Raw genomic sequence first — 19234 nt, forward strand, 5'->3', positions numbered from 1 at the left:
CCGGGGCTGAGGGCGAGAGGGACACCCCCGGGGACCTGCCGGGCCCCGCCAGGAACGACTGGGGGGTGGGGGGAAGGACGCTTTTTCCTCAAGGACTGCCTGCAGCCAGCCCGCCCCGTGGTGGATTGGAGGGGGCGGGAGGGTGGGGGGGTCTCCCCAAGGAGCCTGAGGGGTTAGCCATGGCCACTCGGCGTTTAACCGACGCTTTCTTGTTGTTGCGGAACAATTCCATCCAAAACCGGCAGCTGTTAGCCGAGCAAGTGAGTAGTTACACCTCCTCCACCTGCAGCCCTCTGCATTCACGTAGCATTGCTGCGGTGAGTCTCCTGCCGGCCTCCTACACCTGCTCTGCTCTCTCTGCACGACCGATTTCTCTCTCTCTCTCTCTCTCTGTGTCTCTATCTTCCTCTGTGTGTGTGTATCTCCCTCTCTCTCTCTCTGTCTCTCTCTGTCCCTCCCCATGTCTCTCTCTGTCTCCCTCCCCCTCTGTGTCTCTCTCTGTCTCCCTCCCTCTCTGTCTCTCTCCCTCTCTCTGTCTCTGTCTCTCTCCCTCTCTGTGTCTCTGTCTCTCTCCCTCTCTGTGTCTCTGTCTCTCTCCCTCTCTGTGTCTCTGTCTCCCTCTCTGTGTCTCTGTCTCCCTCTCTGTGTCTCTGTCTCCCTCTCTGTGTCTCTGTCTCCCTCTCTGTGTCTCTGTCTCTCTCCCTCTCTGTGTCTCCGTCTCCCTCCCTCTCTGTGTGTGTCTGTCTCCCTCCCTCTGTGTGTCTCTGTGTCTCCCTCTGTGTGTGTGTCTGTCTCCCTCTCTGTGTGTGTCTCTCTGTCTCCCTCCTCCTCTGTGTGTCTTTCTCTGTCTCCCTCCCTCTCTGTGTGTCTCTCTCTGTCTCTGTGTGTCTCTCTCTGTCTCCCTCTGTGTGTGTCTCCCTCTGTCTCCCTCTCGTCTGTCTCTGTGTGTCTCTCTGTCTCCCTCTCTCTCTGTGTCTCTCTCTCCCCTTCTCTATGTGTGTCTCTCTGTCTCCCTCTCTCTCTCTGTGTCTCTGTCTCCCCTTCTCTATGTGTGTCTCTCTCTGTCTCCCTCTCTCTCTGTGTCTCTGTCTCCCCTTCTCTATGTGTGTCTCTGTCTTCCTCTCTCTCTCTGTGTCTCTCTGTCTCCCTTTCTGTGTGTTCTCTGTGCACGACCTCTGTGTGTGTGTCTCTCTCTGTGTGTCTCTCTCTGCCTCTCTCTCTCTCTCACTATGAAATGTTGTCTTGTGAGATTTAAGCCCAGTCCTGAAGCCTTACTTCCCGCCTCCTTCCTCCTTATCCTACTCCTCCTCTTCCCTCCTCCCTAGAGCTCTCCACTTCCAATTTAGCGGTACAACCTTTAGCAACAAGTCTTAACGGTATTATAACTGCTTAATTTGTCTTCTCTCTTGGTTTTGAAATATCACCTTTCTGCCCATTTTCCCCCCTGCTCTCTCCATTTTAGTAGGTGCTGTAGGTGTCCCAGTTATATTATTGCCTACAATAACTCGAAATGGAGGTTGTGCTTTTGGCTAATTGTTTCTGGATTTATTCCTGCTGATTGGTTCTTTCCTTTATTGTTCTGTGCGCTATCAATAATTTACCTTACCAACTGTTTTCTAGGGTATACTGGGGTGCATATTAGAATCAGGGTTCCCAGAAATGGAAGTCTAGGTCGGATAATCCAGAATTATTGGCCTCATCTGATAGTGGCATTTATGTTCTTAGTGAATCAATTTTTTGTTACCCAGCATTGAAATAGATTTTTATTTTGCATGTGTAGATAAACAAAATTTAAATAGTGTCGTGAGAGTTAAGGGAGGAAAATATATTGGAATGAAGAGGATTATCGGGATCCTGGGGAATGTAGTCAATTTTTTCAGCTCCCCCAGGATAGGCAAAAACTGGGTAAACTGGGAAAGTGTGAAATGCTATCTGGATGTGATACTGCATGTACATGCAGGGGATCGCAAAGTGATACTGCTAGTATATGACTCCAAAACCACTGATCTTGTCTGCATGGTACAATCCCATCAAAAAGGGAAATATTGTTTTCCCCAGTGTACATTTAGACCAAACATGAAATTTTCTGTGGAAAATCTATCCTCAAAAAAATGTCTGGCTGTGGGACCATCACCAGTGTCTCACACTTTAATCACAGTTGTCACTTTAATCACAGTTGGCTGTTGTGCAGTGTTTGCTCCCTTTACTAATACAATTAAATTGTAAAGTTGTTGCACATTATTATTTAGATTTCTTTGGGTACTTGAACTTTTAAAGGTTCCATTAAATTGAGTATTCTTGTTACAACTAAGCATAATTTTTTTTTAATTTAACTTTCATGATTGCTTACTAGGAAAGATTTCCAGTGGATTGCATAAAAATGTTTTTTAATACTCTGAAGAGGTTTCCTGTATCAAATGAGTTTGTAAAATGGGCACCTCCTCACCCAGTCCAAATATAGATTTTTGTCAGGTGCAAAGTAAAGAATGCTGATTTCATTACCTTGCCCCAGGAATTTACCCAGATAACAGGAGCAGATTCCTATTTTTGCAGATAACTGCCCAACTTGATTTCTATACCTATATAAGACCTTGAATATTTGTCAAAAATGTTGGGAAAAAGTTTGGCATTGGTAAATATTTTTTACTTATTTTCTACTGATATGCAGTTTTTCGAGTTGAATGTTTATTAATTTTATCTTTGTGTTAATCTGAAACCATCTGATGGAATAAGACTTTTAAATGACATTCTTGTCTGTGCAGCCAAGACATCTGAAACGGTCAAACATTTTTAGTGAAAATTACAATATTTAGGATTTGCATTTTTGTCCATGTTAATAGCTATTTGATATTTTTTATTCTGTTTTCCTAATTACCAAAAAGCACCCTGAAATACGCACTTGCACAATTTTGTGCAATATAGAAAAAAAGACTAAAATGATTTAATTTATAGAGCATATGTTAAAGACTACTATGTTAGCTTTTGGTAAATAGATAGTTTAAATCCCAGAACTTTCTAAATTGACCATACTGTCGTCTCTATCCTTTTCTCTCTCCTTCTTTCTCTTTTTGCTGTCCCTAACTGGATGGGGCTGATGGGAACAACAAATCTCTTCAGGAGCTGGATGAGGTATTGTTTTGAATGTTTTAAAATGTATTTTTAGTGAATAATTCAGGAGGTACATTTTCAGCACTTAAGGCTGAAATTTCTAGTCAAATGTAAAATGCCAGATCTCAGACTTGGTACAGTCCTGTTGGTTTTGTCTGTGTGAATGTAAGGTGATAGGGTTCTGAACTGTAATTTACCATCTTACTGTTTTTGTTCTGGCCACTTTTATTACCTGGCTGGATCCCAAATAAAAGCCCAATGTGGGAACGAACCAAGCAGTGAATATGGCCAAAATTGACAATTTCTACCACAGATAACACTCCACAACAGTGCCTTAGTCGGTTAGGCATTAATGCAGACCCACTTTTATGTGAGTTAGAAATTGAGGGAAGACCTTTTACACGTTATTGTAGAGTATATTGTGTTACTGGGGCTTAGAAGCAGTTGATAATTAGTTTGAATTGTTATAACTGTACTTGGGTTCGTTTACTGGAACATAAGGAGAACCAGTCTATGAGACATAGCTAGGCTTGGATCTCAAAGTTTCTCTTACTGTGATAAATACAGTACGCAACTTGCTTTTGTGATTTTTGAGAAGACCCTAGATGGATTTCAGAATTGAATAATTTCATCTGAAAAGTCAAAACTAAATAGAAGTTAATTCAACTTGAATAAGTTCGTTGTGGCAGGGAATTAAAGCAATTACCTGTTGTTTCTTTTTATTAGTGCCTCTCTCCCCCTCTAGACAGTGAGCTTGTTGTGGGCAGGGACTGTGTCTACCAACTCTAGCATTGTACTCTTCCGAGTGCTTAGTTTGGTGCGCTGCACACTGTAAGTGCTCAATAAATATGACTGAGTACAAACAGTTTTTAGAAAAACATAGCCCTGGTTTTGCATTTCCTGGTCTTTCTCTGCCTTACCTCCTGGCTTTGGGGTATTTTGCCGTTCATTAGGGCCTCCATTCGGGATAGGCAGAAGTGATTAAACAACAGTGAAATTCAAAGCAGCCCATTTTACAGCTGGTTAACAGCGCTTATATAAGAAGTTTGGTTTGGGGCCAGAATGGGGCTCAAGGTTGGAGTAGTCATCTCTAGAGGATTAAAATCAGATTATGAGTACAGTGAGCAAATCCAACAAAGAAAAAGGAGGAGTAGTGTTATCTCAGTACTAACACGAAAGCAAAAGATGGTACCCAAAGGCAAAAGCCTTGAAGCAGTGTGGCCTAGTGGAAAAAGCATGGGCCTGGGAGTCAGAGGATCTGACTTGAATCGCTACTTGAATGTTCCCCTGACACCTCAAACTTAACTAGTCCAAAACAGAGCTCCTTATCTCCCCACCCAAACCGTATCCTTCCTTCAGTTTTTCCAATCAGTGTAGACAGTACCACCATCCTTCCTGTCTTCCCAGCATGTAACCTTGGCATTATCCTAGATTCATCTGTCTCATTCAACTCACATATTCAATCTATTACTAAATCCTGTCTGTTCTACCTTCGTAACATTGCTGAAATCCATCCTTTCCTCTTAAACCAAACTGCTTACATGGTAATACAATCACTTATCCTATACTGCCATTATTATATCAGCCTCCTTGCTGATCTCCCTGCCTCTTGTGTCTCCCCACTCCAGTCCACACTTCACTGTGCTGCCCAGGTCATTTTTCTGCAAAACCATTTAGTCCATTTCCCCACTACTCAAGAACCTCCAGTGGTTGCCCATCCACCTCTGCATCAAACAGAAACTCCTGACTTTAAAGCACTTAATCACCTCGCCCCCACCAACCTCACCTCACTGCACACCTATTATAACCCAGCCCTCACACTTCACTTCTCTAATGCCAACCTACTTGTCATACCTTGCTTTCACCTACCTTGCCACCTACCTCTCGCCCTCTGGCCTGGAATGCCCTCCTTCATATTAGACATTTTACTGTCCAAGAGGCCTTCCCTGACTAAGCCCTCACTTCTTTTCCCACTTTTGCCATTTTAGGAGCTTGTGACTGGTATTTTTGTTTGAATGATGAACTCAGTTCTGCTACAACACGTTTTTCACTGTTCATTTTGGCTAGAATTCAGTAGCAGAGAGAAAATTATTTCAATAACCCAAGTCTCTTTGGGTGAAGTGTGGCACATTGTCGGAAGAGACTGTTATCAGTGTGGTGTGGGACGTAATGAGTACTACATATGAGTTTTCCATAAATTTGAATTCTGCAAGAATTCAACTCCCTCTGTTCCTGGAGAATTGGGAGTATGCTGATCTGCTAAGCCAGATTTCGTGGCTTTATGGTTAAATTAATAATGTTGGTATTTGTTAAGCGCTTTCTATGTGCAGAGCACTGTTCTAAGCGCTGGGATAGACACAGGGGAATCAGGTTGTCCCACGTGGGGCTCACAGTCTTAATCCCCATTTTACAGATGAGGTAACTGAGGCGCAGAGAAATTAAGTGACTTGCCCACAGTCACATAGCTGACAAGTAGCCGAGCTGGGATTTGAACCCATGACCTCTGACTCCAAAGCCTATGCTCTTTCCACTGAGCCACGCTGCTATTGCTCGTGGTTAATGACTATTTGTGTGTCACAGTTTATTACACAGATTAAATGTAAATAGACCCCTCAATTCAATATACAGATAAGTTAATTTGGATCTTTACCTCTGTGGAAATGTGTTTTTTGGGTTTTTTTTTCCATTTTAGCCTTTTTTGGATTCTAACCATTTTCTTTGGTGATCATATAAATTATGGTACTCACCAGGAGACTATCATAATCTCCCATTATGCCATTATGATAGTACTTGTAGGAGTCAATCAGCTAATCAGTAATATTTATTGAACTCCTGTTGTGTGCAGTGGGAGAGTGTATCTGAATCAAAAGACTTGGTCCCTGCCTGCAGGGAACTGATAAACTGTGTGGAAGGCAAGCAGGCAGGAATCATTTACAAATAGAGATAGTAGGAGAGAGAACAAGAGGGAAACCAGTAGTAGCATGGGTTAGATCTCTTAAGAAACTAGCATTGTGTGGGGTTTTTTTTTATTTTAAAGTTTCTAGAAGACCACCAATATACCCAGGCTTGTAAAGTCAAACTCCTAATCGTCTCTATCTGTTATTTAGTATCTAAGAATATCTACTGATAACAGAATTGCAATGAAAGTCAAGAAAGGGAGAAATAGACATTCCAAGTCAATTTATTAGAATAATATTTAATAGGCAAGTGCATGTTCTCTTAGCTTTCTGTTTCCCTCTGAATCTGAACCAAATTTATTTATTTTAATTTTTAAACAATTCGTTCTCCTTTCATATAGCTTGCTGATGATCGCATGGCACTGGTATCAGGCATCAGTTTAGATCCAGAAGCAGCAATTGGTGTAACGAAACGGTTACCTCCCAAATGGGTTGATGGAGTGGATGAAGTAAGTCGCCTATGAAAGTTGTTCGTATGAAATATTTTTTACTTTGGCAACTATTGTGGTATGTTTTCTAAATTTACATTGTTCAAAGTATTTTTGAATAGGGATTTTTTTCCTGAAAATAATTTGAAACCTATCATTTCTGTGCCACATGAAGAGATTAATTGGAATAATTTTGTTCTCTAATGGGTCACTAGCAAGTCTTTACACAGAGTTGGTAACCATAACTCCTTTGTGCTTGAGAAATAAGGGACAACAGGTAGGGGTGACAAAAGTTTACAGGGGTTTCTTTGAAATTTTTAAATTTCCCCATCTCCCCTCCTGACCCATACCCCTTAAAATTGAAAAATGTTTCAGAATTATGATTATAATTTTAATAGGTCCTCTCTTTTTGTGATAGGAAATAGAGGAAATGTAGAATAAGAATTCATTTGATAGGGATGTACAATAAAATGTATATCCCCAACTCAATCAGTAGTATATATTGAGTGCCTGCTGCATGAAAACACTGTATACTAAGCTGCCGTTTCTGTACAATCAGGGTTGGGATAGGCATGATTCTTGCTGTCAAAGTGTACAGGCACTAAAGTAAATTAAAGATATTGCTGGAAATGAGGTTCCTTTGATTTGCTTAAAGGAAGGGTACTTCTTGTCCTGGCTGATTGGCTGCAGCCACACTGTATCAGAGGGGGTTATTTAAAAGGAGAGAACACATCTGTTCCCATTGAGATTCCTAATTTTTTTGGTTTCAGAAATTATTCTTTATCTGTGTCAGAGCCTTCTTCAGTGTTGAGGCTCATTTCTTTGGGATTGGTTCCATAAAATTATTGAAGTTGTATGTACTTTTTAACTTCGGGATAACTAATCACTTGGGGGAAATTACAGTAGACTTGTTGATTTCTGTTGTTTAGATACAGTATGATGTTGGCAGAATTAAGCAGAAGATGAAAGAATTAGCTAGTCTTCATGATAAGCATTTAAACAGACCTACCTTGGATGATAGCACTGAGGAAGAACATGCTATTGAAATAACAACCCAAGAAATCACACAGGTAAGTTGAAAAATATTTAACTGGAAAAGTTTAATGCTCACCTCTTAATCCCAGTTTCTATGATTTTTCCTTAGGATCCTAGATTAGCAGTGAGGACTTCTCATGGCAGTTCTACTGGTAGGCAGTAGGCAGTCAGTAAATACTATTGATTGAGTTAGGAATATGCATTTTATTATTACCTCCAATTTAGACTGTGAGCCCCCTGTAGGACAGGGACTGAGTTCAAACTGATTATCTTCTATTTACCCCAGCTCTTAGTACAGTACTTGGTACATAGTAAGAGCTTAACAAGTGCCATTAAAAAAAGCAAAACAAAACGAAAACCTAGCATCTACTAGGAGGTCAGCAATCCTTTGATCATGGTGTCGGGCGTGATACCTAAGACTATCTGGTTGCCATTGTAAGCTCTAGCTCAGCTGAGAGTACCATTGCCCAGTTGTGGGTCACATTGCTACTTTCTTTTTGAAGCAGTTACTCTGGAAATCAGAGCTGCCACTTATGGCAAACATTCATTAATATTTGAGTGCCTAATGTGAGTAAATTGGCATTTTGATCCCCTTGATCTGGGGCAGAGGAAGCTTAAAGAGTAGAACTACCTGTCTTTCCAAAAATTCCATTTCCTGAATCGTGTCCTCTGTAAACCAAGCCCAGTACCCATCCGATTCCATAATACTGAAGGTGCCATCCAGGGATGCAGGGGCAGTTCAAGGAATAGCAGGCAGTTCTATTCTCTCTGCCCAGTTCAGCCCAAGGCTACAGAATGCTGCCATGTTAGCACCAGACAATTAGGAGCTCACTCAGATCCTGATTTAGGGGTGAGTGTGTTTGGAAGCCTGGGTAGAGATCTACAGGAGTGCTGGGTTTAGTACCCGTAGACTATTCATGTGTACTCAACTCAATAACCCAAAAGAAGTCTAGGATTCACCCAGTCTGATCCACGTTCGTGAATTGCCTACCCAAATTAAAATGTAAAATATCCACAGCAAGACCAGGCATCTTTCCTGCCCAGGGCCCTTACAAGCTGAATTTGAGCACATTTTTTGTCCCCCAGTGATCCATTTGGTAATGCCAATTCTATTTTCAGCTGTTTCACAGGTGTCAGAGAGCAGTTCAGGCTTTGCAGTGTAGAGCACGGAATTGTACAGAACAGGAAGAACGAGTTCTCCGAAATGTAGTGTCCTCTCTAGCCCAATCTCTTCAGGAATTGTCCACCAATTTTCGACATGCGCAATCTGGCTATCTCAAACGTAAGTGCCTTTTTGCCAGCAAAGTCAATCATTTTGAATGTTTTTCAGTAGATGAAAATAGCCTTATTTTTGTAGTTCAAACTCTAAGAAGGTACAAATGAATGTTCGATGTTCATCGTATTTTGGAGATGTACCCCTCTTCTGTAAACCTGCCAGCACATTTAGGGTGGAAGAAAGAAATGTCTTGCCTTCTATCTGTATTGATAGAATATTAAGCAACTTTGTCTTTAGTTCATAGTTCTGTTTTCAGGAAGGCCCAGGTAAGTGGGGGCACAAATGGAAGTAGATTTTCTGAGAAAGCTAGCTTCTGTGTCACTACTCTGATGTAGATGAGGGAGGGGAAAGAAAGGAAACCCCACTTTTGTCTCAGTATTACAAAATACTATAGAGAGTCAGGAACATAAGAATATTACTTTGTCAGATCAGTAGTCCAACCATCTCAGCACCCTGTCTCCAACAGTGGCCACAGGACATTAGAGGAAACATGTATAGGTTGTCCCCTTTGGCATCCATCCTAATGATTAAGGATATACCAAGTAATATCCCTAACTATTCGTTCTATATTCTTAGCTTTTCTCCTTTTACTAACCCATTTTGGATATTTTGACCGTGAATTTATCCAAACCTCTCTTGGAGAACTTACTGATACTTTTTTGCCTGCACAACTTAATAATTCCATATAATTTAGCACGTACTGTGTGAAGAATGTTTTGAATCTTCTATCTTCAGGCTTCAATGGGTGCTCCTTCCTCCAGTTGTTTGATAAAGAACAATTTGTTTTTCATTCCAAACACTTCCTTCCTGGCTGGAACTCCCTCTCCCTTCATATGGTAGACCATCACTAGTTCCATGTTCAGAGCCCTGTTAATCATATAACTGCTCCAGAAGCCTTCCCTGACAAACCTCTCAACTCCCCTGCTCCCCATTTTCCCTCCCTTCTGCATCACTTATGCCTTTGAGCCTAGACTCTAAGCTCATTGTGGGCAGGGAATGTGTCTACCAACTCTGTTGCATTGCACTCTCCCAAGTACTTAGTACAGTGCTCTGTACACAGTGAGTGCTCAGTAAATACCACTGATTGAGTCCATACTCCCTAAACACGGTTACTCACTCCACCCCCTCAGCACTTATGTACATAACCTTATATTATGTTGTTTCCCCCACGTGAAATTTTATTTTGTCTGCCATGCACACTAGATTGTAAACTAATTGATAGTAGGGATTGTGTCTACTAAATATTGTAGTCTCCCAAGCACTTAATTCATTGCTCAACACATTGTTTGACTGACTTCAGGAATGCTCCTTTTCAGCTTTCCTCTTTCCAGACTGAAGCGTCCTAATCTTTCAATCTATTCTCAGATTGACTTACTTGCTTTCTCCTTTTTAATCTTGGTTGCCCTTCTCTGTAACTTCTCCTACTCTCTTCAGTCATCCATCATAAAGTGCAATGCCTAGAACTTCATGCCAACTTATGGTTTTGTGTGGGAGGGAGAAAAGGAGACACTACTCTTAGGATGAGGGCCAGCTGAAATGGAGCTTGGGGGTGGCAGGCTCTGAAGAGCAAATGTTTCAGTTTCTGGTTAACCAGTCAGAAGCCCTTAGCTCTTTTCAGCCTTTGTCTTCTCTTGCTGAAGCCCTTAGGTGAGTGAGGCAGGCCCTAAAGGTATTGGAGTGAAAGTAATAGCTTTACCGCCATGTCTTCTATGACATCAGTATTGGAGGGATCAAAGTAAGAGCATATTCTGCTTGAACAGAGTGGTGAAATTCTACATTTATTTTCTAACCCATTTCTAATTACCTTGCTTTGCTTTTGGCTGTCATCACTCATTGTCCTAGTAATCTGAAAGTACAATCACAATGACTTCAAGGTCATTCCTGAATGATGGGTGATAGCTCATAATATATCTTCAAGTGAATTGCTCAGCACAGATTATCACCACTACTGCAAAAAGCAACTCAAGTATGTGCCTTGTTGGCTTCAGAACATCTCTTTCCCGTATTGACCGTTGGTTCCTGACCGATGCTCATTTGAATAGCAAAGGAACCAGCAGAGTTGCATTGTTAGATTTTCATGGTGTAAGTGTTAAGAGATTCTTACTCTAAAGCCATCATATTCACCAGCGACAGCATCATCTTCAAGCCAAAGGACAAATCTGCGAACACCAAGTAGTTATACTTTGGGGCTCATCTAGTGAGCAGGTAATATAGATCTATATGTGTTTCATTCCATCAGACAGTGGTATTTGAGTGCTTACTTTGTGCAGAGCACTGTATTTAGTGCTTGGGAGAGTTCAGTACAGTAGAGTTGGTAGACCTGATCCCTGCACTCTAGGAGCATACAGTCTAGTGGATGTACTCCTTTTGCTTAGAGGAATACTGTATAATCAATACAGCTACTGTGTGATTAATATTTAAGATGATAATGGAGCCTTCCTCTGAAAGCAACAGATAATCCTTAGTCCTGAATCTTCAAATTTGACGTTTCCTATGTGAAGGAATTGATTATAGTGATAGTGGTTTGCTCAATGCTTTGCACTCTCACCCCTGCCCATTGTGTTCCCACTGGAATGCAAAGTGTATTGGGCAGCACATTTTGCGTGCAAGATCTATTTATGGTCAAAGTAACTGTATTGCACTGCCAATGATGGGCAGGTAGCATCATAACCCTAGAGGCAGCTGGCTTGGTAGCAACTGTTTGTGGTCTTCACTGCCCATGTTAGCTAGCTGTTTTTCAAGTTTTCTCCTGGGCTTGTTCACCTCTGAAACCCCTTAGAGTTAGAAACTTTCAGCATTTCTGTCTCCCCCTCTAAACTGTAACCTTGTGTGGGCAGGGAACGAATATATCAACTCTCTTATTCTGAACTCTCCCAAGTGCTTAGTACCATCCTAAGTGCTCAGTAAAATATGGTTGATTATTGGCAAAACCGTAGCAGGCATTCCCCTACTTGTCTAACTGGGATTAGAACCCAGGCCGGTTCATTCCCAGAGCCGTGTTCTTTCCATGGGACTAACCGTAGGGTAATACTTGTTGAACTCCTTAATTCGCATGCTGTAGGAACTACTTTTTCGGAAAGATAATTTTTTAAAATGGATTAGTTCAAACAGCATCAAATGCCATTTGTTTTTCTAACGTGCTTGGATATAAATATATATAAATAGCTGTTATTTAGAAATCTGAAATATAGCTTGGTTTTCCTTTCACTAGTGAAATAAGCAGTACTTGATAATTAAAATATCCTTTTCACTACTTTGTAAATTGTAACTAAATATTAATCGTTTGTAATTCCTTTAGCTATATTGGGTGTCTTTTCGTAAGATTGCTAAGAAATGATTGGCTTCACAGTGGGGCTTTTTCTAGACTGTAAGTTTTTCATGGGCAGGGAACATATCAGTAAGTGCCACTGATTTTGCCACTCTAAAGCAGAAGCAACCAAAATGGAGTTGTCTTACATATACATAAAATAGATGTATATATATATATTTATATATATATGTAGAATTAGCTATTGCTCATATTTTTAATAGGCATGAAGAATCGAGAGGAAAGATCACAGCACTTTTTTGATACATCAGTACCACTTATGGATGATGGAGAAGACAATACTCTTTACGATAGGGTAAGCTAAATGCCTAGAAAAATCCTTAATATTTTCCACTTATTTCTGTCCGTCTAAATATCAAGTTATTTTGTTCTGCAAATGTGCGGAATCACCTCAAAATGATTCATGTGTTCTTGAGGAAAACATTTTTTGCAAGCATGTGTACCTTTCCATGAGGTATTTTGATGATCAGTTCCACTTTAGTACCTCTTATAACCTCCCAGTTACTTTAAAGGCCTTGACATTATTTCAAAGGAATGTATTAAATTTTTCATCTCTGTTTTTGTTTCAACAGGGTTTTACAGATGACCAATTAGTATTGGTGGAACAAAATACACTAATGGTTGAAGAGAGGGAGCGTGAAATTCGCCAGATTGTACAGTCTATTTCTGACCTAAATGAAATTTTTAGGGACTTAGGAGCAATGATAGTGGAACAGGTGTGTAAATGCATAATTCTCAAGGTGTAGCATTTATTTTTAATATGTATTCCTCTTGTTTTTTTTGATTTTGACAAAGCTCAGATATTGTTGTTTGGTGATATGCAAATTATGGTGCAAATTCTCTTTATAGCTCCTGGAGCCTTTTGGGATTAGGTAATGCTTTTTGTCAACATGTCAGCATCAGCAGTTAGCAGTTCCTGAGTACCTTTTGTGGGCTGAGCACTGAATTAGATTGTGTTTGGAACATGCAGTAGGCATGACATAGTGCCCATCCTTGAGTTTAAACTGTAATCAGGGAATGGCTGGACACAGGCAAATCCAAACTGCAAACGTACCATAAGTAAAAGGATAAGAACATAGGTGTAAGTGAACTATTCCATAGTCAGAACCTTGGCATCTCCTCAGTTCATCTCTCTCATTCAACCCACATATTCAATCTGTCACCAAATCCCGTCGATTCAGCCTTCACAGCATCGCTAAAATCTGCCCTTTCCTTTCCAACCAAACTGCTACCATGTTAATCCAAGCATTTATCCTAACCTATCTTAACCACTACGTCAGCCTCCTTGCTGACCTCCCTGCCTCCTGTCTCTCCTGTCGTGCTGCTACTTCTTCCCTTTATACAGATGAAATATCTGTGTCATAGAGAAGTTAACTGACTAGCCCTGGGTCACAGAGCAGACGACTGACAGATCCAGGACTAGAACCCAGGTTCTCTGACCCAGGTTCTTACTCTGTCCACTAGGCCACACTATTTCCCATGAAATGACTTTTATTCTCTATCCTTTCATCAACATATTCTTCTACTTTAACCAATGCAGTATTTCCTTTGGAAAGAAATTTGTTTCATTATAATGGATTTAATGACTTTAAAGACGTGGCTCACACAAAATGCATTTCCTCAAGTAATATTGAATTTGGAGCCTCCATAATAACTGTCACTTTTATCACTTCTTTCCTCACTCTAAGACCAGGATTTGACTAGGCAACTGGAACTTTTAATGTCACTACGAATCTATAGGATGGGCATAGTGCAAGCTAACTCAGTAACACATCTGAAAGCCTTAAGTTTGTCAACTTTAATTCAAAGCTGGATTGCTTCATTGTAGCCTTATATGTAGCATATTGTGGTATAACACCATGCACATATGTAAATATTTGAAGTAGATGATTTTGCTACATTCTACCGTGATAATGCTAACAGTTTTGATGTTTTAAAAATAAGATAGGAAATTAGTATTGTTTAAAGAGGGCATCATTTGTAGTGTTTTGGTTTTTTTTTTTTTTTTTGTTGTGACTATTAATCATCCTTATTTATCTGCTATTTAGGGTACACTTCTTGATAGAATTGACTATAATGTTGAACAGTCCTGTATCAAAACGGAAGATGGATTGAAACAACTTCACAAGGTAAAAGAAGAGATCTGTTAAAGTAGAACCTATTACAGTATTTTTGGGGTTTTTTTTTTGTTTTTTTTTAAGAAACTTTACAAAAGACTGTTAGGCAAACTAAGTTAGTCACTTACTCTATAGAGCAGTGCTGATTACTAAAAGTGCCTAAAAGAAGTCTTTAATAATTTCTAGTCATTGAATTATGCAGGCAGTAATTTATGCAAAGTCAGCAGAATTGGCTAAATGCCACTACTAATTTCTGATGAACTTCATGTTTAATTTTAAAATTAAATAACATATAAAAATATGTGGGTGGGTTTTTTCATTTTTAAGACTTCTAAATGTTTGCCCTACTTATTTTTGGAAATAAATTGAATAGGTGTTTTGAAATGTTATGTTTGACACATTTCTGTCTGCTTATTGTTACTGACACCATCTTCCATTGTGGCACATTTCTCATGATTTGCTGGCAAAGAATCCCCTCTGGAGTAGATCAAAATTTACTTTCCCTGTAATTTCCCCAGCGTAGTTGTGCTTCAGTTTGGAAGGCAAAAAATGGTCCGAGAACTTGAGCGTGATGGACAGTTTTATATTGTTTGCCAATTCACTTTGGATTTTGGAAAGAGGCTATTAAAATTTAAAAATTGTCTAATCTGTAATGAGAAACAGATGTACATGAAATGTCATTTTAACTTTACAAATACTTGAATGTATTTCAAAAAAGTATTTTAATAATTCCTTTTCGTAAATAATACTTCTGTAAATGTATTCCATCAAATTTCCTCCACCTTTAAACAGTGGTATTTGTAGACGGCTCAGCACTGATTTCATTAATGTATTATGGTCAACAGCGTCTTTTGAGTGCCTCTTCATGTGCAGATCACTATGGTAGGTGTATGGCAGCATACAATAGAAGTAAAAGTTATGGTCCCTGTACACAAAGAGTTTACCAATATTACATTTCAATCAAGAAGTCAACTTTTTCCCAAGAGAACAAAGACATAGATTTTGCCAATAGTCTCAAGTTTGGTTTTTTTGTTTGTTTAAAAATGTCTGTTTTAGATCTTAAGAATTCTTGTTACCAAAAGCTAAGCAGCAAAGTAATTACATAAAGCAAGGAAGACTCTTGTACTTTCCTGGAAGACTAACTTCATTTTCAATCAGAGTGTACTATTAAAGACTAACTTTGGCTCATAGTACAGTTTTTTGAATCTAGAAATGTTCAGTGTTGAAGTGTGTTTTTTTTTTAATTATACCCAAAAAAAGTTATGTATTTTTACCAGGATGTAGCTACTGGAAAAAGTCAAGGAAACTATATGGTCAGAGTTAACAGAAACAGAATATTTTTTGTGTTAAACTATGAACTTTAATACAAATTTCCCTTGTTATATAGTCTTTCTTGAATAAAATGTGCACACAAGTCCAAAGTATTACAGTATATGTACACTTTGTAGAAAAATTCATTGGGATGTGAATGATGCATATTTTAGTCATTTATGACATGTATACCAAAATAAATCAGCTTGTTTAGAAGTGTTAATCATTAAATTCACATAAATAGTAAAGTAATAGGAAACTTGAATTTCTCCAGATATTACCTCTTAATCTTAGTTTCCAATTTTATGCTATAGATAAACATTCTTAGAATAGATTAAATAGAACTATTGCACAATGAACATTTATGTCACACTAAAATGATATTTTCATATAGCAAATCTGAGTTGTTTTGGATTAGAAGCAGTAGATAATTAGATTTTCCCTCATTGTTTTATCAAAGTACAAAGGGAATGCAAGAATATAGATTGTGCTAAAAAAGTTACTTTTTTTTTCTTGTTCTCTAGGCAGAGCAGTATCAAAAGAAGAATCGGAAGATGCTTGTTATTTTAATTTTGTTTGTAATTGTTATTGTCCTTCTTGTTGTACTAGTTGGTGTCAAGTCTCACTAGGTAACTTTTCTGATTTTCTCACTTCATGTTTGTGTGTGAAGTGGATTTCCCTCCCCCCCCCCGCCCCCCCCCCCCCCCCCCCCCCCCCCCCCCCCCCCCCCCCCAATGTGAATGAATGGATCTGATCTTCTGAAAGTTGCCTTTGAATGTACTTTACAATCCCCAGTGGTACAGGTCTGTGCAATGTTTCAGTAGAATCTTTTCCCTAAATCATGATCCAGTGATAGATTTACTTTCTTTTTTTGGCTTCAATATAAAGATTTTCAAGACATTTGATAATGCTGCTGAATAGCAACTTGAGTCCTATATCTAAAAGTTTCAGTATTTTTTTTAAAGGTAGAAAAATGAGGAGATAAATTTTATAGGCACATGCAGAAATTATTTTATATATATATATATATGCTTTTCAGAGGTCTATTGTCTGAGTAGCATGTTGCAATTGTCTTTCTAGGTTTTTTTGTGTGTTTTTTTTAAACCCTGTGGGTTTAAGGAATTTGGTACCAAAAAGTATAATTGGAGGTCAAATGCCTTAAATGGTACACTTCAAATTGTGTTCACCCAATTTTCCTTTATTATATGCCATATTAGATTGTGTGAAAAGAAGCCCTTAAAGTTGAATTCATTGAAGTTGAATTCATTGTACATTCCCATTGAGTTTAATGTTTTTATTGCTGCTGATGAGCTGAGTAGTTAAGTACGGATAGTAAGAAATGATCATTGGCATTATTTAACTCACTGATTTGACCATTGAAAATCGCTTCCTAAATTTAATTGGAGCTGTAAGCATTTTCCTCATCTAGGGGTTATGTGCTTCATTTTCTAAGGTAAACCATAAGGTGTTATAATATACTATAAAAGAAATTCTCCAGTCCTTTAGAGTCCTCCATGTCTGAGCATTACATGTGCTTTTGCTACTATGACCAAGCCCCTTGTAATGGACTGAGCTTACCGTGGAACCAGTTTAATCCTATTTAATAGTGGAGTACCAGTGAAGCACAGACCATCTATTTACGAGACATCTGTAAGTTACTCCTCAGTGGTGTGATTCATTTCCCTTCTCTCCCCTGTATCCCTTGAGAAAGATTATGGCCAAGAGCCTCAGAATAAGAGAGACAAGTTTGAGTCTGCAATACCTTTGAATAGGAATCCCCCTGTAAATGAGGGCAAAAATCAAATCTCCAGAACGGGATTACCAGTTTTCTGTAGTTCTGCAGTAGAAGATGCTGGTGAGTCTTCTGAGTACTCCAAAACAAGGGGTAGGTCAGAATAACTTTAGAGAATGAATCTATTCATAATTCCCTTGGTCCTAAAGTTGTGCAATTTTTTAGCAACCACGTCATACATTTTTCATATCACTTCCTTTGTCATCATGTTTAAAGGTTGCCAACTTCAGTAGATGTTTTTATTTTCATTTTAGCATTGAATAATCTCTTTAGAATTAAGATTGAAGATGTTCCCAGAAATTGAAATTTGGTCTGTATTGGGATAATATTGCTGCATTAACAGGATAATTTTCTTCACATCCAAATGCCCTTCTAAATATTTCTCCTGATTTATTTTCACCATTAGACAGTCATTGATTTCCTTTAGAACCAGAGGTGAAAGTAGAATGTGACTTTTGCAGGAGTGGTCAAGCACTGTAGGTGGTCAACTGCAGCTCACTACCTTTGAAGGTGTTGGCGGCCGTTTGGGCCATTTGACCCTGGATCGAGATCCCTCCCTGAAGGAGAGAGAGGAGGGAAAAAAAAAGCATCATCTTTGAAATAATTCAAATTACAGCCAAAACAGGCGACTCAGAACTTATTATTTTACTGGTGCTTCATTCCAGATGGTCCAGCTTTACTTCCACGTTAGAACCACTGAGGTTCTAGATGAGCTAAAGCAAACTGGAAGAATGTGAAATTTTACTGTGTGCCTTCTACTGTAATTTCCTCATTGCCAGGTCTTAAATTGAGGAGTACTTTCAGAAAGAAAACTTGTCCTCTGATATTCAGGACACTGCCAGACTTGCCAGGCAACTTTCATCCTTTTTGGGTCCCCAATTGTCAAAAAAATTGCATTCAAAATGACCATAGTTTAGAGACTCTGATCCTCCATAGAGCCAGTAAAGATGGGGAAACTCTCTAAAAGCCCTACTGCACTTTGTAGCAGACCTGAGAACACTTTTTATTGGTTGTCTATATGGCCAAATCACACTAATATTTGAAGGAATTGTCCCTTTGAAAAATAAAACCTCTGCATGATTTTATGTTTTACAGTTAGTCTTTCACCTCATGAGTATAGTAGGTAATTATTTTATGAGCTTGACTTATGTTTGCTTTTCAAAACACCGTATATACAACTGGAAATGACCATTTTCCTCTGTGACTTTGAGATTAATCAATCGTTCAATCATTTGAAACTAAGGGGATGGTGGAATTGAGGGACTCTATTCCCTGAAATGACAGCTGCTGTAGTGGAATGTCTCCACAACGTGGCCCTGAGGCTGGACTATATCGACGAAAGACCCTCAGAATTGCACTGTTCCTTGAAATAGAGTTTTACATGAGTCTGTTTTTGTATCGTTGAGCTTGAACTTGGGAAAAGATCAGTTGTGCTGTGGGAAGTGAGACAAAAACTAATCCTGTTCTGATCCTAATCCTGAGAGCTTTTCCTACAAGAAAAGTGTAAATAAAGATTCTAGTGTCTTTGATGTACTCGGGCAATAATTTGGTACCCAAAAGATGTATCTTGCCTCTCGGAGAGGGAAGTGAGGCTTGATGGTCAGATGACCCAGGGGTCACTTATTCTTCTACCATCTGTATTATGCCTGCCCGTCAGGAGAATGCTTTCATTGAGCATTCATTTGATGTAGAAGATGTGCTGTTTCTGCTGCCGGTTCTGGATTGCCTAGAAGCATCCTAGTCATTTGATCAGCAGTAAATTAAGGTAAGACCTGAATGATTTGTTTAACAGCTCTCTCTCCAGTGTCGATACTGATCTTTTCCATGGTTATGATTGAAAAATCTGTCTCTTTTGTGGTGTTGCTGGCTACACCATACAGTG

General features: G+C 39.2%; 1 protein-coding gene across 4 annotated transcripts; it reads left to right on the plus strand.

Annotated features, from left to right (window-relative positions):
- Positions 1 to 144: 144 nt before the first annotated feature.
- Positions 145 to 16231, plus strand: STX16 (syntaxin 16). 4 transcript variants are annotated; one of them, XM_029070288.2, is made up of 9 exons: positions 145 to 317; positions 3118 to 3129; positions 6407 to 6514; positions 7423 to 7563; positions 8648 to 8810; positions 12336 to 12427; positions 12705 to 12848; positions 14181 to 14261; positions 16085 to 16231. In XM_029070288.2, exons 1-9 carry the CDS (start codon positions 180 to 182, stop codon positions 16187 to 16189), a joined length of 984 nt encoding a protein of 327 aa, XP_028926121.1. In that variant the 5' UTR covers positions 145 to 179; the 3' UTR covers positions 16190 to 16231. The 4 variants fall into 4 exon arrangements, with proteins under 4 accessions (XP_028926121.1, XP_039768865.1, XP_039768866.1 ...); XM_039912932.1 differs by having other exon boundaries at positions 147 to 260; XM_039912931.1 differs by lacking the exon at positions 3118 to 3129.
- Positions 16232 to 19234: the final 3003 nt, after the last annotated feature.

The sequence above is a fragment of the Ornithorhynchus anatinus genome, chromosome 8 (assembly GCF_004115215.2).
Source record: "Ornithorhynchus anatinus isolate Pmale09 chromosome 8, mOrnAna1.pri.v4, whole genome shotgun sequence".
Taxonomy (NCBI): Eukaryota; Metazoa; Chordata; class Mammalia; order Monotremata; family Ornithorhynchidae; genus Ornithorhynchus; species Ornithorhynchus anatinus.

Bases quoted from the DNA above. Each gene is read 5' to 3' on its own strand.
- STX16 (XM_029070288.2), top strand. From the start codon at position 180: ATGGCCACTCGGCGTTTAACCGACGCTTTCTTGTTGTTGCGGAACAAT. The intron at 8,811-12,335 runs GTAAGTGCCTTT...TATTTTTAATAG, and splicing joins GCAATCTGGCTATCTCAAAC to GCATGAAGAATCGAGAGGAA. The intron at 12,849-14,180 runs GTGTGTAAATGC...TCTGCTATTTAG, and splicing joins GAGCAATGATAGTGGAACAG to GGTACACTTCTTGATAGAAT.